General features: G+C 36.2%; 1 protein-coding gene across 29 annotated transcripts in view; it reads left to right on the forward strand.

Moving 5' to 3' along the window:
• Positions 1–14,395, forward strand: part of LOC114137983 (neurexin-1a) — a 259,399-nt gene that overhangs the window by 86,139 nt on the left and 158,865 nt on the right. For 22 of the 29 annotated variants that reach the window (XM_028006859.1, XM_028006862.1, XM_028006881.1 and 19 more), the window contains 4 exons: positions 2,649–2,950; positions 5,062–5,085; positions 6,165–6,326; positions 12,259–12,700. In XM_028006859.1, coding sequence (XP_027862660.1) covers positions 2,649–2,950; positions 5,062–5,085; positions 6,165–6,326; positions 12,259–12,700 — 930 coding nt within the window. The remainder of the gene's footprint in view (positions 1–2,648; positions 2,951–5,061; positions 5,086–6,164; positions 6,327–12,258; positions 12,701–14,395) is intronic. The other 7 variants (XM_028006866.1, XM_028006869.1, XM_028006876.1 and 4 more) reach the window with 1 other exon arrangement.

The following is a 14,395-nucleotide window of genomic DNA, read 5'->3' on the forward strand; positions in this document are numbered from 1 at the left end:
ATGTTGTTTTTGTCTGTGAAAAAATTTTTTTATCTGAATCTGGGAAATCAGAAATGTGCTCTCTAGAAAACTGTACTCAAGTAATGTGTACAAGAATGTTGATGAAATATATATATAATTGTGTAAACAGATTAGATTTAGAGTAACTGCATTCCAAATGAGTTTTTTTTTTAACCTTTTATGACAAAATGTCCAGGTGTGGCCTGCATTGTATTAAATCCTGCTGTTTTATTTGTAAACCTTTCACCCTTTCATTCCTAGAGCCCCATGGCACAAGTGCTCCTGTCCCCAGTACATGAGACTCATGGCTCAATTAGCAATTACATTCTTTTTATTTTGAGACCTTGTCACTGCCAAAAAAGACATTCTCATAAAAGTAGTTATTGAAGATTAGCGATATTTTCACTTTGTTGTTAAGTTGTTATGTTTTAAAAATGGCTTTATGTTTGGTTGTGTTTGATCCAGACAAGGAGAGAATGTTATAAGAAGCCAGCAGCATGCATATGAGCTGTTTGCTGTTCGAGGCGAACAAGAATTACAGCCAGAATCTGACACTTGACTTGGCTGAAAGCTTCATGGTGAAATGCTTCCAAAGGCCTTGAGGCTTTTTGAGTCTGCCACAGACATTTTCAAGAAAATGATCTAATTTGACCTTAATATAGTTTTGTTCTGTTGGCAAAAGAGAATTTGTGTCATAGAGTTTGCACGAGTTATAAAAAAAATGGAGACATAATAATTAGCACAGAAATTCATTTCCGTACAATTGTCATTTATTATATTGTTCTATTTAAACAATGTGTGAAATATGCTGATTGTTGCTGAAAAATGTCCTCTTGGCTAAACCCCAAACGTTTTAATATCTAATCTTACATTTCTTGAAAACACGGGTCCCTGTCTGGGAATTCCCTGTGATTTGCAGTTATTGGGGTTGTGTGTCACAAGATAGGAATGACCTCAAACTATTGGCTCTATTTGTTATGTGCTCACTGTGATATGTGGGTTTTGTGAGGAGGGTAGAGTTCTCTCATTTTCACTTATAGGGGTCTCAGACACTGAGGGAATGACCAAAGACTGTTCAGATCCAGTCAGCTTCAATTACAGCCCCTTGTAGTTTTCCCAGAGGTGCACTATAGCTCCTTTAAGGGGAAATCAATGAGGTGACAAATTGTTGTGGACAGCAACCCCTTTTATTTCTTACATTGTTGCATCCATGCCTGGATGCCCCTGTAAGGATGTAGGGGTGAATTTGCGTGTTTGTGTCAGTGTTTCATTTGTGTGCATACATAAATGAACAACCTCATCTATGATAATTGAATGCTTTGGCCCATTTGTGTTTTGGTGGTTTTTCTTTCTGCTTGTGACTTTAATGGCTTGTTATTTGTCTAAACTTGTTTTTAAATGCTCTCTAATGGCTGCTTGCACGCATCGCCCACTGACGCTTGTTGCCTCTTTGTTTTGTTTATACATCACAGTGTTAATGTTTTCTCAGGGCTATTTTTGTCACTTTCTTGTTAAATGCCATCATGACTGATGGCTGATGAGTGCTGATTTGTTTGGGTTTACTGAGAAACATAAGTCACCAACTTAGGCAGTGTTTTATAGGTTTCTATTGAAAATGTTTGTGACAGCAGATTTAGCTGAGTTTATTCTATTAGCTTTTTGTCAATTATAAACATTGACTTGCACTATAACATATTCATACCCTTTAAATAGTACTGCATATCACCTTAAGGCTGTACAACTCCCTAGTATAGTTTTATTTCCCCAAATTAACTTAAAAGGAGGTTATGTACAATGGTCATATCTTTGTATCTGTGTGTAGTTTTGAAAACTCCCTTTTTGCATTTTTATTTATTTTTACCCTTTACACTCCTACTAGACGTTTATAATTTTTAAAAATAATGCCTTCCTCCCGCTGTGTTTCATTTGAGAGGAAGAATGATTGTAATGACAACCTGTACTTTGTAGATGTGTTATTTAGCCACTCCTGTTGCTAAACATTTATTCTACACAACTGCAGTTATATAAAAAATCCAGGTTTGTTTTCAGATTATCTGGCCTGAATAACACATTAATGCAAACAGTTCAACATAGCTGAGTGTTGTTCAAGTTTTCTCAATTCTAAATATTTGAACAATCAGGTAAAATTAGGTTTACCTGATAGTCCATGTCTCACATGGACAATGACAACAAGAAACCATGCTAAATTATAGCTTTCTGATGATTTAATCGTAGAAAAATAACCGCTACTTGTTCTTCTTTATCAGTAACCGTTGAAAAAAGAGAATTTGGTTTCCTTTTGAGGCTACATAAGGACACATTTTTTGCTGATATATTTTCTAATGCTGGTTTTCAGAAAAAGTCAGGCTGTTTTGAAAAAAATAGAAATTTTATGTGTCGATTTATCTCAAGCTTCTTACAGGTTAATTGTGATGACAAATCACTGCTGCATGGGAATACATTAGCTTTGCTATATTGATAAAAGCAGTGCTGAAATTAAAGATAGCTCACTAAAATAATAATCTGTTTTGTTGTACATGTCCCTCTACAACTTTTTGAGGCATTTCGTCCTTTTTAGGCAGCTTCCCAATAAACCCCTAAGAGGCCACAACATTGATGAAACGTATTTCTTTCTCTTGTCTCCCCAGGAAAAGAAGAGTATGTTGCAACCTTCAAAGGATCTGAGTTCTTCTGCTACGACTTGTCCTTGAACCCGATTCAAAGCAGCAGTGATGAAATCACGTTATCATTCAAAACCCTACAGAGGAATGGACTAATGTTGCACACGGGCAAATCTGCCGATTACGTCAACCTGGCGCTGAAAAATGGGGCTGTGTCACTCGTCATTAATTTGGGGTCTGGAGCCTTTGAAGCTCTTGTGGAGCCAGTCAATGGGAAATTTAATGACAATGAGTGGCATGATGTCAAAGTTACAAGGAATCTACGTCAGGTAACAGTACAAATGGTGATGAAGCGATGAACTAAATTAATTAACAAATGCACTGAGATCATTGTCATCACAAAATACATTTTCCTCAAAACAATTGGGTTGCTTAATTTAATCATGGTGTTATGGTGGAGACCTTAACAGCGCCACAAGAGAGCAGGGACATCTAGATTTGAATTAAGACTGCAGTTCAGTTATGGTTATGTCTCTTTAAAGTTAATAACTGGGCATTTGCTTACATTGAATAAAGTACTAAAAGGAACAACCGAGTCTTAGATAGTTCCTTGTACAGTTAAATTTGGTGGATCTTGAACAATGACGAATCCCTTTGAGTCTGTTCTCTCACTCAACTAAATGTCTATTGACCTAAAAGTTTGTTAAAATTCCCCAATTTCTTTCTGCTTTGAGAAATGACCCAGTAGCCTTCAGATTCTGGGCTTCAACACACTGTCAGCCTGTTGGATCCCTGACCAACTTAGAGATAAAAGTTTAGTTGAGAAACTCATCCACCCTTTTTCTTTTTGTGTCAGCTGAGTAAGTCCGTAAGGATATGGGTTTAAAAAATATTACTTGTACAGTGTTCTTGTGTCTAATTATTTCTCTGAGAGATACTACTTAGAGCATTCAGGAGGGATTTGGGATATGATCTCAATGAGAATTAGTCAATTTCATAGGTGTCTAGAGAGGAAAACTCAGAAGAACACCTGGGTAAACACTTTCAACACTGCAACCCTATAAACCCTACTTTTTCATTTTCATAATTGGTTGTCAATAGGCTTTGTTGACCATATATTCCCCCCCCCTCCTACTCATCTATAAAATTCTAGTATTATGGATGAGTAGGTATTGCCAAGGTACAACAGGGTATTTCCATTTTAACAAAGGATTCTTGTGTAATGTGTTTTTGATTTTAAAATAGAATAGAAATTAGTCTTTGCTTCTGTAGAGAGAGGACCCATGATGTACATCTGAATAATGGGACCAAACAGCCTGACAAAAGGCAGGAAACCACCATGTAGAAACATTCAAGAAATTGTCTTTGTTTATACATGAGCAGTTTTATTGGATTATTGGGACATAACCTGTGTAATCACCATAATACAAGTCAAATCATTTGCACTGTTTGTGATTTTATCAATCAGAACTTATTACTAAACTATTTAGCTACTGGTAAACAGAACTATGTATTTTTTTTCTAGTTACCAATTATTAGATAAACACCAGGGGGAAAATATCTCTAGATTTGTTCCTGCTCCCTTGCTGTGAAATGTTTATCTTCACCTCAGCATTTAAAATGCGTAGTTTGCAGACTCAGCACTCTGGTTATTGGCAAATATCTGCTGTTTTCCTACTTGAACATTCACTGCATTTAGATTTAAAAGGAAAACCGAGTATACTGAGTGCATGCTGTACGGGGGGATCAGAATAGCCATCCTCCTCATTTCTTGTCAGGTCCTCTTTTCTTTGTCTCATTGCAGTAAAGTGATCCTAAAGTTCATCAGTAAGACCAAATGAAAGGTAACGTATTGAGTGAGTGCCAGAAAGTCTGATGCGCTGGATTGGAAAATTGCTGAAGACTGAACAACAACATTAAAATGCAAATAAATAATAAAGAAAAAGAAAAACAATAAGGTTTTCATAAATATTTTGAACATGGAAACGCTTAAAGAGGGTCAATTGATGTGCTTTAGGCGTTCTTTTTTTATAAACCATACAATATCTTTCAATCACAACCTTTTGTTAGATGTTTGGCTCAAAAGCCTTTTTCTGCAATTTAGCTATTTGGGCACACACAGAAAATGGTGCAACTATATCAAGACAATCTCAGGGAGTCACTGGTTCAGCTATGGCTCCTCTTGGGGAGCGTTCTTCCTATTTTTCTTGGTCAGCTTTTTTCTTGTTACACTTATTTTGCCCCTTTTTCTTTCCTCTATGTCACTAACATGCTTTGGAAACAAACTAACATCATTCATGGAATGTGCCATTCTACTAACCAGTATGGGTTTTGTCGTTTACCAATGTACTAACAGTATTGACCATCATATATTATTTGAGTAACAATCGTTATTCTGTTCACAGTTTTTAATTTCCTTTCTCCCCCCTTTTCCACAAAGCACTCAGGCATTGGACACGCTATGGTAAACAAACTACATTGTTCGGTAGATATCATTCTAATTGTTTCTTAGTTTGGGTTTGCCGTGTGTTTCTTTTCTTTCTTTTTTTTTTTTACTGTAGACGTCATTTACAAAATAAGGGAAATTGCGGTTGGTACTCTTCTGCTTACTTTTCAAATCCTTTTATTTATATTTTTCGGTTCATTCATTGGTTTTCACTCTGTTTATTCCACCTGTTTTCTGTCCACTTCTGTTTCACCCACTCTTTTTTTAGGAGCATCATTTTCGAGCTATTTGCAACAAGCTGTGGTTAATAATGAGGACGCCCTCCTGTCTGGCTGGACTGATGCTCTGTGGCTCAGCCAGTTGTATCCCCATCCACTTTGCATTGTCATCTTCTTCAACTTACATGTTGGAAATGTCAAACTGCACATTTGCCAACATGAATGTAACACTTGAGCTGTGTTTGTCATTTCTTCTCTGGTGCTTTATTATTTCGTTTTGTGATTTGGCAGTGCTCATAAACTTTTTCCACGAGCTTTTGCATGTGAGTGACACTGTGGCAAGCATAAGACATTATGATTCAGTATCCAAATAAAGCATTTGGGAATCACTTCTTTTTGATTACTTGTAAACAAAAAGAAAAGACAAATACATGCATGTTTTTAATGCCCCAACCTTTTTCCTACTCTAAAAAGGTGATTGCATGTACTCCCTTTCTAACATAGTAGCACGTTATGATCTAATTTATGTAAGTACTAAATGTACTAATTTAAAATAACAGTTGAACTAACCTAGATAGCACTTTACTAACACCATTTTTGTGTCTGCTAAAGTATTTTTAAGTTGCATTAAAGTCAATACTAACACTGTAGTATGGGTAGTTTACTAACTATATAACCAAAACAGTTTTGGTTCCAACTAATCAAACTGGACAAAATAATAAGAAAACAAGAAAAAACGACATTTAAACAGACATGAAAATGGGTTTGGGAATATAAAAATGGGAAATATGTCATTGACAAACGAAAGAAAGGGAATAACAATGCATAATCTAGGCTGGCTCCCTATAGCGTGTCCTTTCCCTGTGCTTTGTTGTGTAGGTAACCATATCCGTAGATGGGATTCTGACCACAACAGGATACACCCAGGAAGACTATACCATGCTAGGCTCAGACGACTTTTTCTATGTTGGAGGAAGCCCGAGTACAGCAGACCTTCCTGGATCTCCAGTTAGCAACAACTTCATGGGTTGCCTCAAGGAGGTAAACACCGCTTCTCTGTGAACTCTTAAGACTGGTGGGTGTATGGGATGTACAGCTGGCTTCACCTCAGGACACCAGAACCGGCTCTTCACACCCACACACTGACCCTGCCTCTTTCTGAACACTCTCTTTTAGTTGGCATCTCTTTCTCTCTTATAGTTTGATGCAAACTTTTTATGATCAATTTTTTGCAGATTCTGTTTCTTCTGTGCACATTCAATGTTTTAAACACAAAAAGTACCAACTTACAGACGTGCACTGAGCTCTGTCTTAAAGTGGAATTCAGCTCCGTTCTCCAGCGGGTCCGTCAGGTGCACATCAAAGAGAAACGGTGATCCAGAGATGAGGGAGTTGAATTTTCATGAGCAGTTGGGCAGCTCTCACCTCTATTTGGATATGAGCTCAGAACAACCGACTGAGACCCTATCTTCATTCAGACTTGTTCTATCCGAGTTTTATTTAGTGTCAACTGAAATTTGCCTTCCAAGTGCTAGAAATGTGACACAAATACTGCAAATATAAACAACATTTACAACCTGGTAAATGTTGTAAATGCAACATTTACCAGGTTGCATTTACAACCTGACAATATGACAAAATGCAACTCCTTGCATTTACCAGGTTGAACCCAATTTTATAACAGCCTTATGTCATGGTCAAGATTCTACTTTTTGCTCTACATTGACATGGTAGCTTCAAGCAGTTGTTACAGATATGTTAGCTATCGATGATGCAACTCTGCTGTGCTACTGAATTAGACTGAGGTCATTGAAGTTCAGTGGTGTTTAAGAAATCTGTTTAAAATGCTTTGAGTTGTGTTACATGATACACATTAACCTGCTGGAAGTAGCTATCAGAAGATGAGTTCATTGTGTTCATAATACTCAAATAATATTAAAGCACTGAAAATGTCCCAAGAATCAAACCCCATGTCATTACATCAGTGTGAAATATTGATAAAAGGCAGAATTGTTCTTGTCTTTAAAGCTGGGATATGTGACTTTTATTTTTAAGAAAATAGTTTTTTACATATTTGTTGAAATTCTATAATATGAGACGGGTAATTTGTCTCAAAAATGAGACAAATTACTTCAAGACTGAGCTCTTCCACCTCCTCCCATTGCTACCATTGCTGTTTAAAGAAATGCACAATCAGTAAGAGGCAGCAGGAAGGCTGCCATCCTCAGGTATGCAATGCTAAATCTCCTAATGTCGGAGAAACGATTTACCATTGCAGGAAAACTGTTTATCTGGAGCTCATTTTTTTCACAAATGAGCTCTTATATTGTGCTGTCGCAACATAATGATGATTTTAACAAATACATAAAACATATATATTTTTATAAAAGTTGATAACCTCAGCATGTTTGTGCCAAATGTACAACCAATCATATGAATTTTACAGCTGAAATTGAACTCATTGAACCTAGTCTGGTTTTCTGCTGCTGTAGTGCATCTGCTGCAGGGTTTGACTTTTGCTTTCAGAGATTCTGCATGTATTGGTTTTTAACAAGTGGACATTTTAATTACAGTTTTCAGTCATTTTGAAACAGTCTGCCCATTCTTCTTTGACCTGTGACATCAGCAAACCATTTTAATGAGCAAACGTTCTGCCAACTGGATTTTTTCTGTTTTTTAAGTCACTCCTTGTAAACGTGAAAGTGGGTTTTGCATTAAAATCTACCAGTATATGTCAGCTGTGAACTATTAACTACTTTTGCATGTTGTCTCAACCAGATCTAATGCCTAAGTGCATAATTTTGGATCTGATTTGTTATTTGTGCTAACAATTAATTGAACAAATATATCTGATAAAGAGGCTGGCTAATGTATTTTCTTTCAAAAGATGTGTTCACAGCTATCTAATCTAGTTCATAACCCTGAGGACATTTTACATTTTGTCACTTGTTCTTTATCTTTTGCTCTGCCAAAAAGGCCTTTGTACCATGTGCAATTTATCTTCCAGAGATGAAGTGAGAAGTAAAGAAGAGGTAATTTCTTTACCAGGTGACTCATAGGATACAGTCCTTACTTATTAGGGCCATTTTGAAGGTGAAAAAGGGTCCAGTCTGGTACAAGATGTGACTTATAAAGGTATCTGATGAGCATAAATGGAACTGTAATAAGAACTAAATTGAGAATGATATATCTCCAGGGTATTGTGACTATTTACTAGTTAGTAACTCAAATCATGAAGACAATAAAATTAAATACAGTTAACAATATACTCAATAGCATACAGCAAAACAAGACATTGTTTCTCTGGGATATGTAACATGCTGGTATGAAAAAAACAACATAATCTTAAATAAATACATAAAAGAATGCAGAATTTGTTTAAAAAACATGCAACTTATAAAATGCACAATCTTAACAGCAGAACAGCATCTCAACAGCTTGTGGCAGAAAAGTGTGAAGCAGTCTGGTGATTTTGCTTTCGATGTTCAGTTTGTAGAGTTTACCAGAATGTCAAGTCCTGTTCCCACAGCATCTCTAGAAGAGATCCTGGAAACATAGGATTATGTCCCAGGTTCCCTCATTTTTCATGGGGTTCTTGTTTACCACATGAAGTAAAGAGACTATCAACTCTGCACAAAATTGAGGATGCTGATAAGGAGTGACGTTTGGGTTTTCGCAGAAAAGCAGTCTCGATCTCAGTGATGTTTTTGATGAGGTTATCTGAGATCTGTTCACAGCAACTTCAAAGTTTACAATCAAATGTCAGGCAAGTTCTGGTGGACAGTGGAATCTTGAGTATAATTTGACAGAACAATTAATTCAAAATCATCTGCTGGTTTGTCCTTTGTCAGAAAATGCATTGTTATAAGTTAACTTGTGTTTTATGGTGCCAGAGTCATAAAAGTGAGAGAGGAAATGAGAGCTCATTACAGGGTGTATAAAATGATTAGTGGATTAGCAGCTATTAGAAAGGACTCACTGTGCTCATTTCTAATTTTAAAGTACCTGAATCTCCCACCCAGCTGTATCTGTAGCTCCTTTATTTATGAGGCAGTGAAGCAACTAAGCTGGCTCTCAAACTCTCGTATGCCTTCTACATCTTCTATAAGGTAAAGGTTTGAGGACTAGAGAAGACTGTTATTTATAATGACTGTGCTGCTTTAAAGCAGCCATGTTCCTTAAAAATGCCACATTACAAAAGGAAATAAAAATTAAGTTTATAAAGCAATACATTTATTTTTTTCTCCAATTAGATCAAACAGTTAACCTGTTTATCTGGAATACATACAAAATAGTATGCAAATATTTCATGAAACTGTAATGCAGCTTGTAGGTAATTGACTGATATATTCCTTGCCATTTTACTACACTGGTAAGCTTCATCTCAGCTGATACTGTGGAATTACACAGGTGCCCCATCACAGGTCAGCCTCTGAGTATGTTGTAATGGCATATGAGAAGCAGTTTACCAGCATGTGCTCTACTCCCTGATTGATGGTGTGTCCCCATGGGACTTTGTTGCAGTGTTTGTGTGCAGATTCTAGCCTGAGCTGCTATGCCTTCCCTGTTGGTTCTGATGGCAAAACAAACGGTGGTGCAGTAATAGCTTAGTTGTCACAACTGTGGTTTGATGACAAATTAGTGCAGCACTACTAGTGCAGAGCAAAGCATAGCTCTGACCAAAGCTTCTTTAACTTTGAAAGATGCCCTTTGTCTTAACTTTAAAAAATTGATTTGGGTTTATTGGGTTTATCTGTTCCAACTTTGTCTCAGGGACTCCAGTCTAGCTGGCTGAGATATTATCCTTTATCCCTTTACTCCTTTCTACATTCTTTCTTTAGATATGATGTTCTGGTAAGATGACCTTTCTATTTCTATTTACTTTTATTTAATTGTAAAAAAAAAAATCCATTTAAGTCAAGAACACACTGAGATGTACAAAATAAGAAATAAGGGTACATATGTGAGAATAAAGACTTTACATTATCAATTTGCTAGTTTTCATGCAGTTCAGCACTCCACAACAGTGAGTCTCTTAGCTTTTCTGTAAATCCAAGCATGATCTTAAATAATTCTGATCCACAGTTTCAAACTACATCTTCCTTAAATGTTAAGCAGAGTATATATGAGATGGTAATAAACATCTCCAAGTATGCCAATGTAATCCCATTGGATGTGTCCTCAATTTCATGTGAAGCTTTTCCATACCAAGAAATACAATAGCAAGGCTATTTTGTTTTTTTCTTTAAAGTAAGGTTTATCTGATTTGACCCAAATGTAGATGTAATACAAATTCTCTTTTAGTTTGTAGTTCATATCTTTTGCAAAAAAAAGGAATGTGTTAGTGTTTTTTTCTCCTTCTATAGTTTCATTAGTTTTGTTTCCTCCACAATAAATGTCTACTCCTCCGAATGTTTGATTTGCAAACTGATTTGACACACATTTAAGCTTGTGTGTCTATTTCTTTGAGGTGAAAAGAGGAAAACCACATTGATGTTTTAATTAATCATTTTGACATTTGTCTAAATGTTAATTAGTTTCTCATATGGATATTACTCATAACTACACAGATTCCTGCAATGGCAGCTGCATAATTGCAGCAGACATGGAAATTGGATAATTACGAGGTGGTGGCTGTGTGTTTTATTTTATTTATTTATTTCAAGACTGTTGCCAATTACATTAATGTGCCACTGAGTGTGTAACTAAACACACTGTGGTTACCTACTTAGTTCACAGTATAATGTTCTGATGGATAGCAGCGGTTATTTTATTCAGAAACAATCACTGACATTTACAAAAGAACTTCCTGAGAGATTTAACCTCACATTCTAAACTTGTTAAAAATAAAATAAAAGATCACATTCATAAGCCGATGTAACTACTAATACATGCAATGTCTTGCAAATGTATTCACAACCACAAAACATTTTTTTATATTTTGTCACGTTACAGCCACAATTGTCAATGTATTTTATTGGGATTTAAAGATTTAGCCTTGTACAGAGCATTGCATAATTGTAACACCCAACATTGTTACAATGTGTTTAAAACTTCATTTACAAGTGACATAATCAATATGTACACCTTAGAGTTATTTACACTTAGTAAAATTACATTTTAAAATGACCCCAGTAACCCTAAATAGGTTAAAGCTGGCATTAAAAATGAATGACATTGAGTTCCTACCCTCTTTCTACAACAGCTAGTGGTCACAATTCCATTCTAATTTTTTTATACAAAAGAACTTCATGAGACATGTCCCACTGATGCTACACCTGGTCTGGGTCATATTGTCTGAGAGCATTACCTGAAACAAATACTGTATAGAGTTTGCAGAATTAAAATCTGTAGAAATCTTCACCTAATCAATTTTCTAAATTGAGTGCAAGATACTGAGTGCTGCAGAGTGGATGAGTAAGCTCATGCACTCATTTTTTGAAAGGCATATCCATCATCTGCCCACTTTTTTTTATAATTACAGCTCCAACCAGGGCTTTAATCACCATTTTACACAAGACCTGTGAACAAGACTGTAGTTTAGATTTATCCCTTTCCTTGCAATTCTCACATGCACTCTAAAGATATTTTACCTACATTTCCCCTCTAAACCATTATCAAAGTTGCTTTGTAAACTGAGAACTTCATTTGTTTTTCCGGTAGTAAAAATCAAAATAGATGTATTGCTTTTTTCCCTCCCGCCAGTCAGCATACACTGTGCACTTGTTGTGAAGTCATAGAAAGTATGGAGAAGTGTGACACATTTGGTTCTATGTAGGCAAAGCTCCTTAGTTATAGATACAGTTTGACAAACCTGACCAATTTTGGGGGCAAATATCACCTGTCATCAGGGATTCTACATGGATAACTGCTGATTAGTTATTGCATACTGTTGCATTTTGCAAGGCTGTACTGTATATCATTTATGACTGTGAAAATTAATTTTATTTTATTCTCTCCTTCTCCTCTTGAGGTTGTTTATAAAAACAACGATGTGAGGCTCGAGTTGTCTAGGCTGGCTAAGCAGGATGACCCCAAGATGAAAATCCATGGCACTGTGGCCTTTAAGTGTGAGAATGTAGCCACTCTGGACCCCATCACATTTGAGACACCCGAGTCGTATATTATTCTCAACAAATGGAACGCCAAAAAGACTGGGTCCATCTCCTTTGACTTCCGCACCACCGAACCCAACGGCCTTCTACTTTTCAGTCATGGCAAGTCCAAACAACAACCAAAGGACTCCAAGACACCCCAAACTCTTAAAGTGGACTTCTTCGCCATTGAGATGCTGGACGGCCATCTGTACTTGCTGTTAGATATGGGCTCTGGAACCACAAAGACCAAAGCAGTCAATAAAAAAGTCAATGATGGTGAATGGTACCATGTGGACTTCCAGCGAGATGGAAGATCAGGTAATTTTCAAGACCTTTAAAGGATGTATAGTCTGTATGTAAAGAAATTTCAAATTAGACAAAAAATATTGGTGGGGAAAACCTGTAAATTATTCAATATTGCTAATTGGACATCTAAAATTATACAAAATTTAACTTGTAAACTTAAACATGTAGAAGGCACTAAGTGATGTATTCCTCTGTGAAAGAACTTTCCATAAATCTTAGTACACTTCTGTAATACCCCCAGCCAGCTGCCTTAGGTCAGAGCTGTGGAAAGCTCAACTGGAACACTAGTCTGAATTAGATTTGTCTTTAAACATCTTTATTCATTTTAATTCAGCTCTTAATATTGGCAAATACCTGATCTTCAATTACATTTGAGGGGGAAAATATCCTGATTGAGCAACCTTTTGAGTTGCTTTTGAGTTCATTTGAAACGTTGAGCGAAAGCTCAGCTGTTCACTTTTTGATTTTTTTTTTTTTACCTGGCACAAAGCGCTACTTGTGGATTAGCTTTGTATTATTTTTAGCAAAAAAGAAAAATATGCATCATCTTTCATTGTCTTAAGTTTTCACTGAAAGCTTATTGTATTCTTTTCAATATATCTGAAATGCATAGTTTTGAGATCAGTAATTCAACTTCAGTCAATCAATGCTGAGATCCCAGGCATGAGTTTGAAGCAGAATAACTTTTTGCCCAACATGTCCTCTAAGACTGTGGCTACCTCACTCTAATCTATGTTGAGTTGCTTATTGAAACAGCAATTTGTTAGTGTGAGCTTAAAGCCAGGGTCTAGCAATGTCATGCTGCAAATTAGATATGCCCTTTGACCATGTTTTCCACTTCATCTCAAGAGGTGGAAATTAGATTAAACTGTTTCATTATCCCCCAAAGCAATATTTGGTTGCAGTTATAAATTGAGCTTTCAAACAGTCAAAATCATGATCATCTTTTATTTAACATTAATATATGTGTTAGTCAAATTAAGCATCTAGATTTTTCTGAAAATTAAATATATATTCAACTCCAATTTTTTTGCATGTTATTAAAAGTAGTCACTAAGTGTTTTCTTTTTTCATTTTACAGGATAGAGAAAACTGACTTTGCTGAAAACATAAATCTCCAACATTTAGTTACGGTAGACCAAACTATAAGAAACAATGTCTTGCTAAATTAGATTGTGTTCATTATCTGTATAGTAACCTCCTATCATCCAACCCCACATACTTACTCACCCCCACTTACTCTAACACATCCACACACAACCTCAAGCCCTCTCGTCAAGTTCTCTTTACTCACCGCTCTCTCTGTCTACTCTGCCTAAGTTTCCATGGAAACAGGAGGTGGTCTCTCCCAGGACTAAGACAGTTGCTGCACAGTGCTGAGCTGTACACTAATGACATTTCAGAGTAACTGTTCTTCTTCCCTTCAAGTCTGGTAGCAACGTGTTCATACCATAGAGTGTAAAGGGGACATAAAAAGACTTTTTGCAATAGAGACATAAATCCAAAGCATACAAACATAATGGCTAAATTAGGTAGAAATATCATAGTTTTACATCAGATTAAGACTGCCCACAGACTCCAACCTGTCCAAGACTGTGTTAAAGTAAGACCAAAAACCTCATTTCACTATGAAGGTGAGCATGAGCCTACTGTGATATTAGTACTCGCCACATACTTCTCCCACTTCTGCTTTTTTAAAATCATCAT

The sequence above is a fragment of the Xiphophorus couchianus genome, chromosome 22, assembly GCF_001444195.1.
Source record: "Xiphophorus couchianus chromosome 22, X_couchianus-1.0, whole genome shotgun sequence".
NCBI classification, from domain to species: domain Eukaryota; kingdom Metazoa; phylum Chordata; class Actinopteri; order Cyprinodontiformes; family Poeciliidae; genus Xiphophorus; species Xiphophorus couchianus.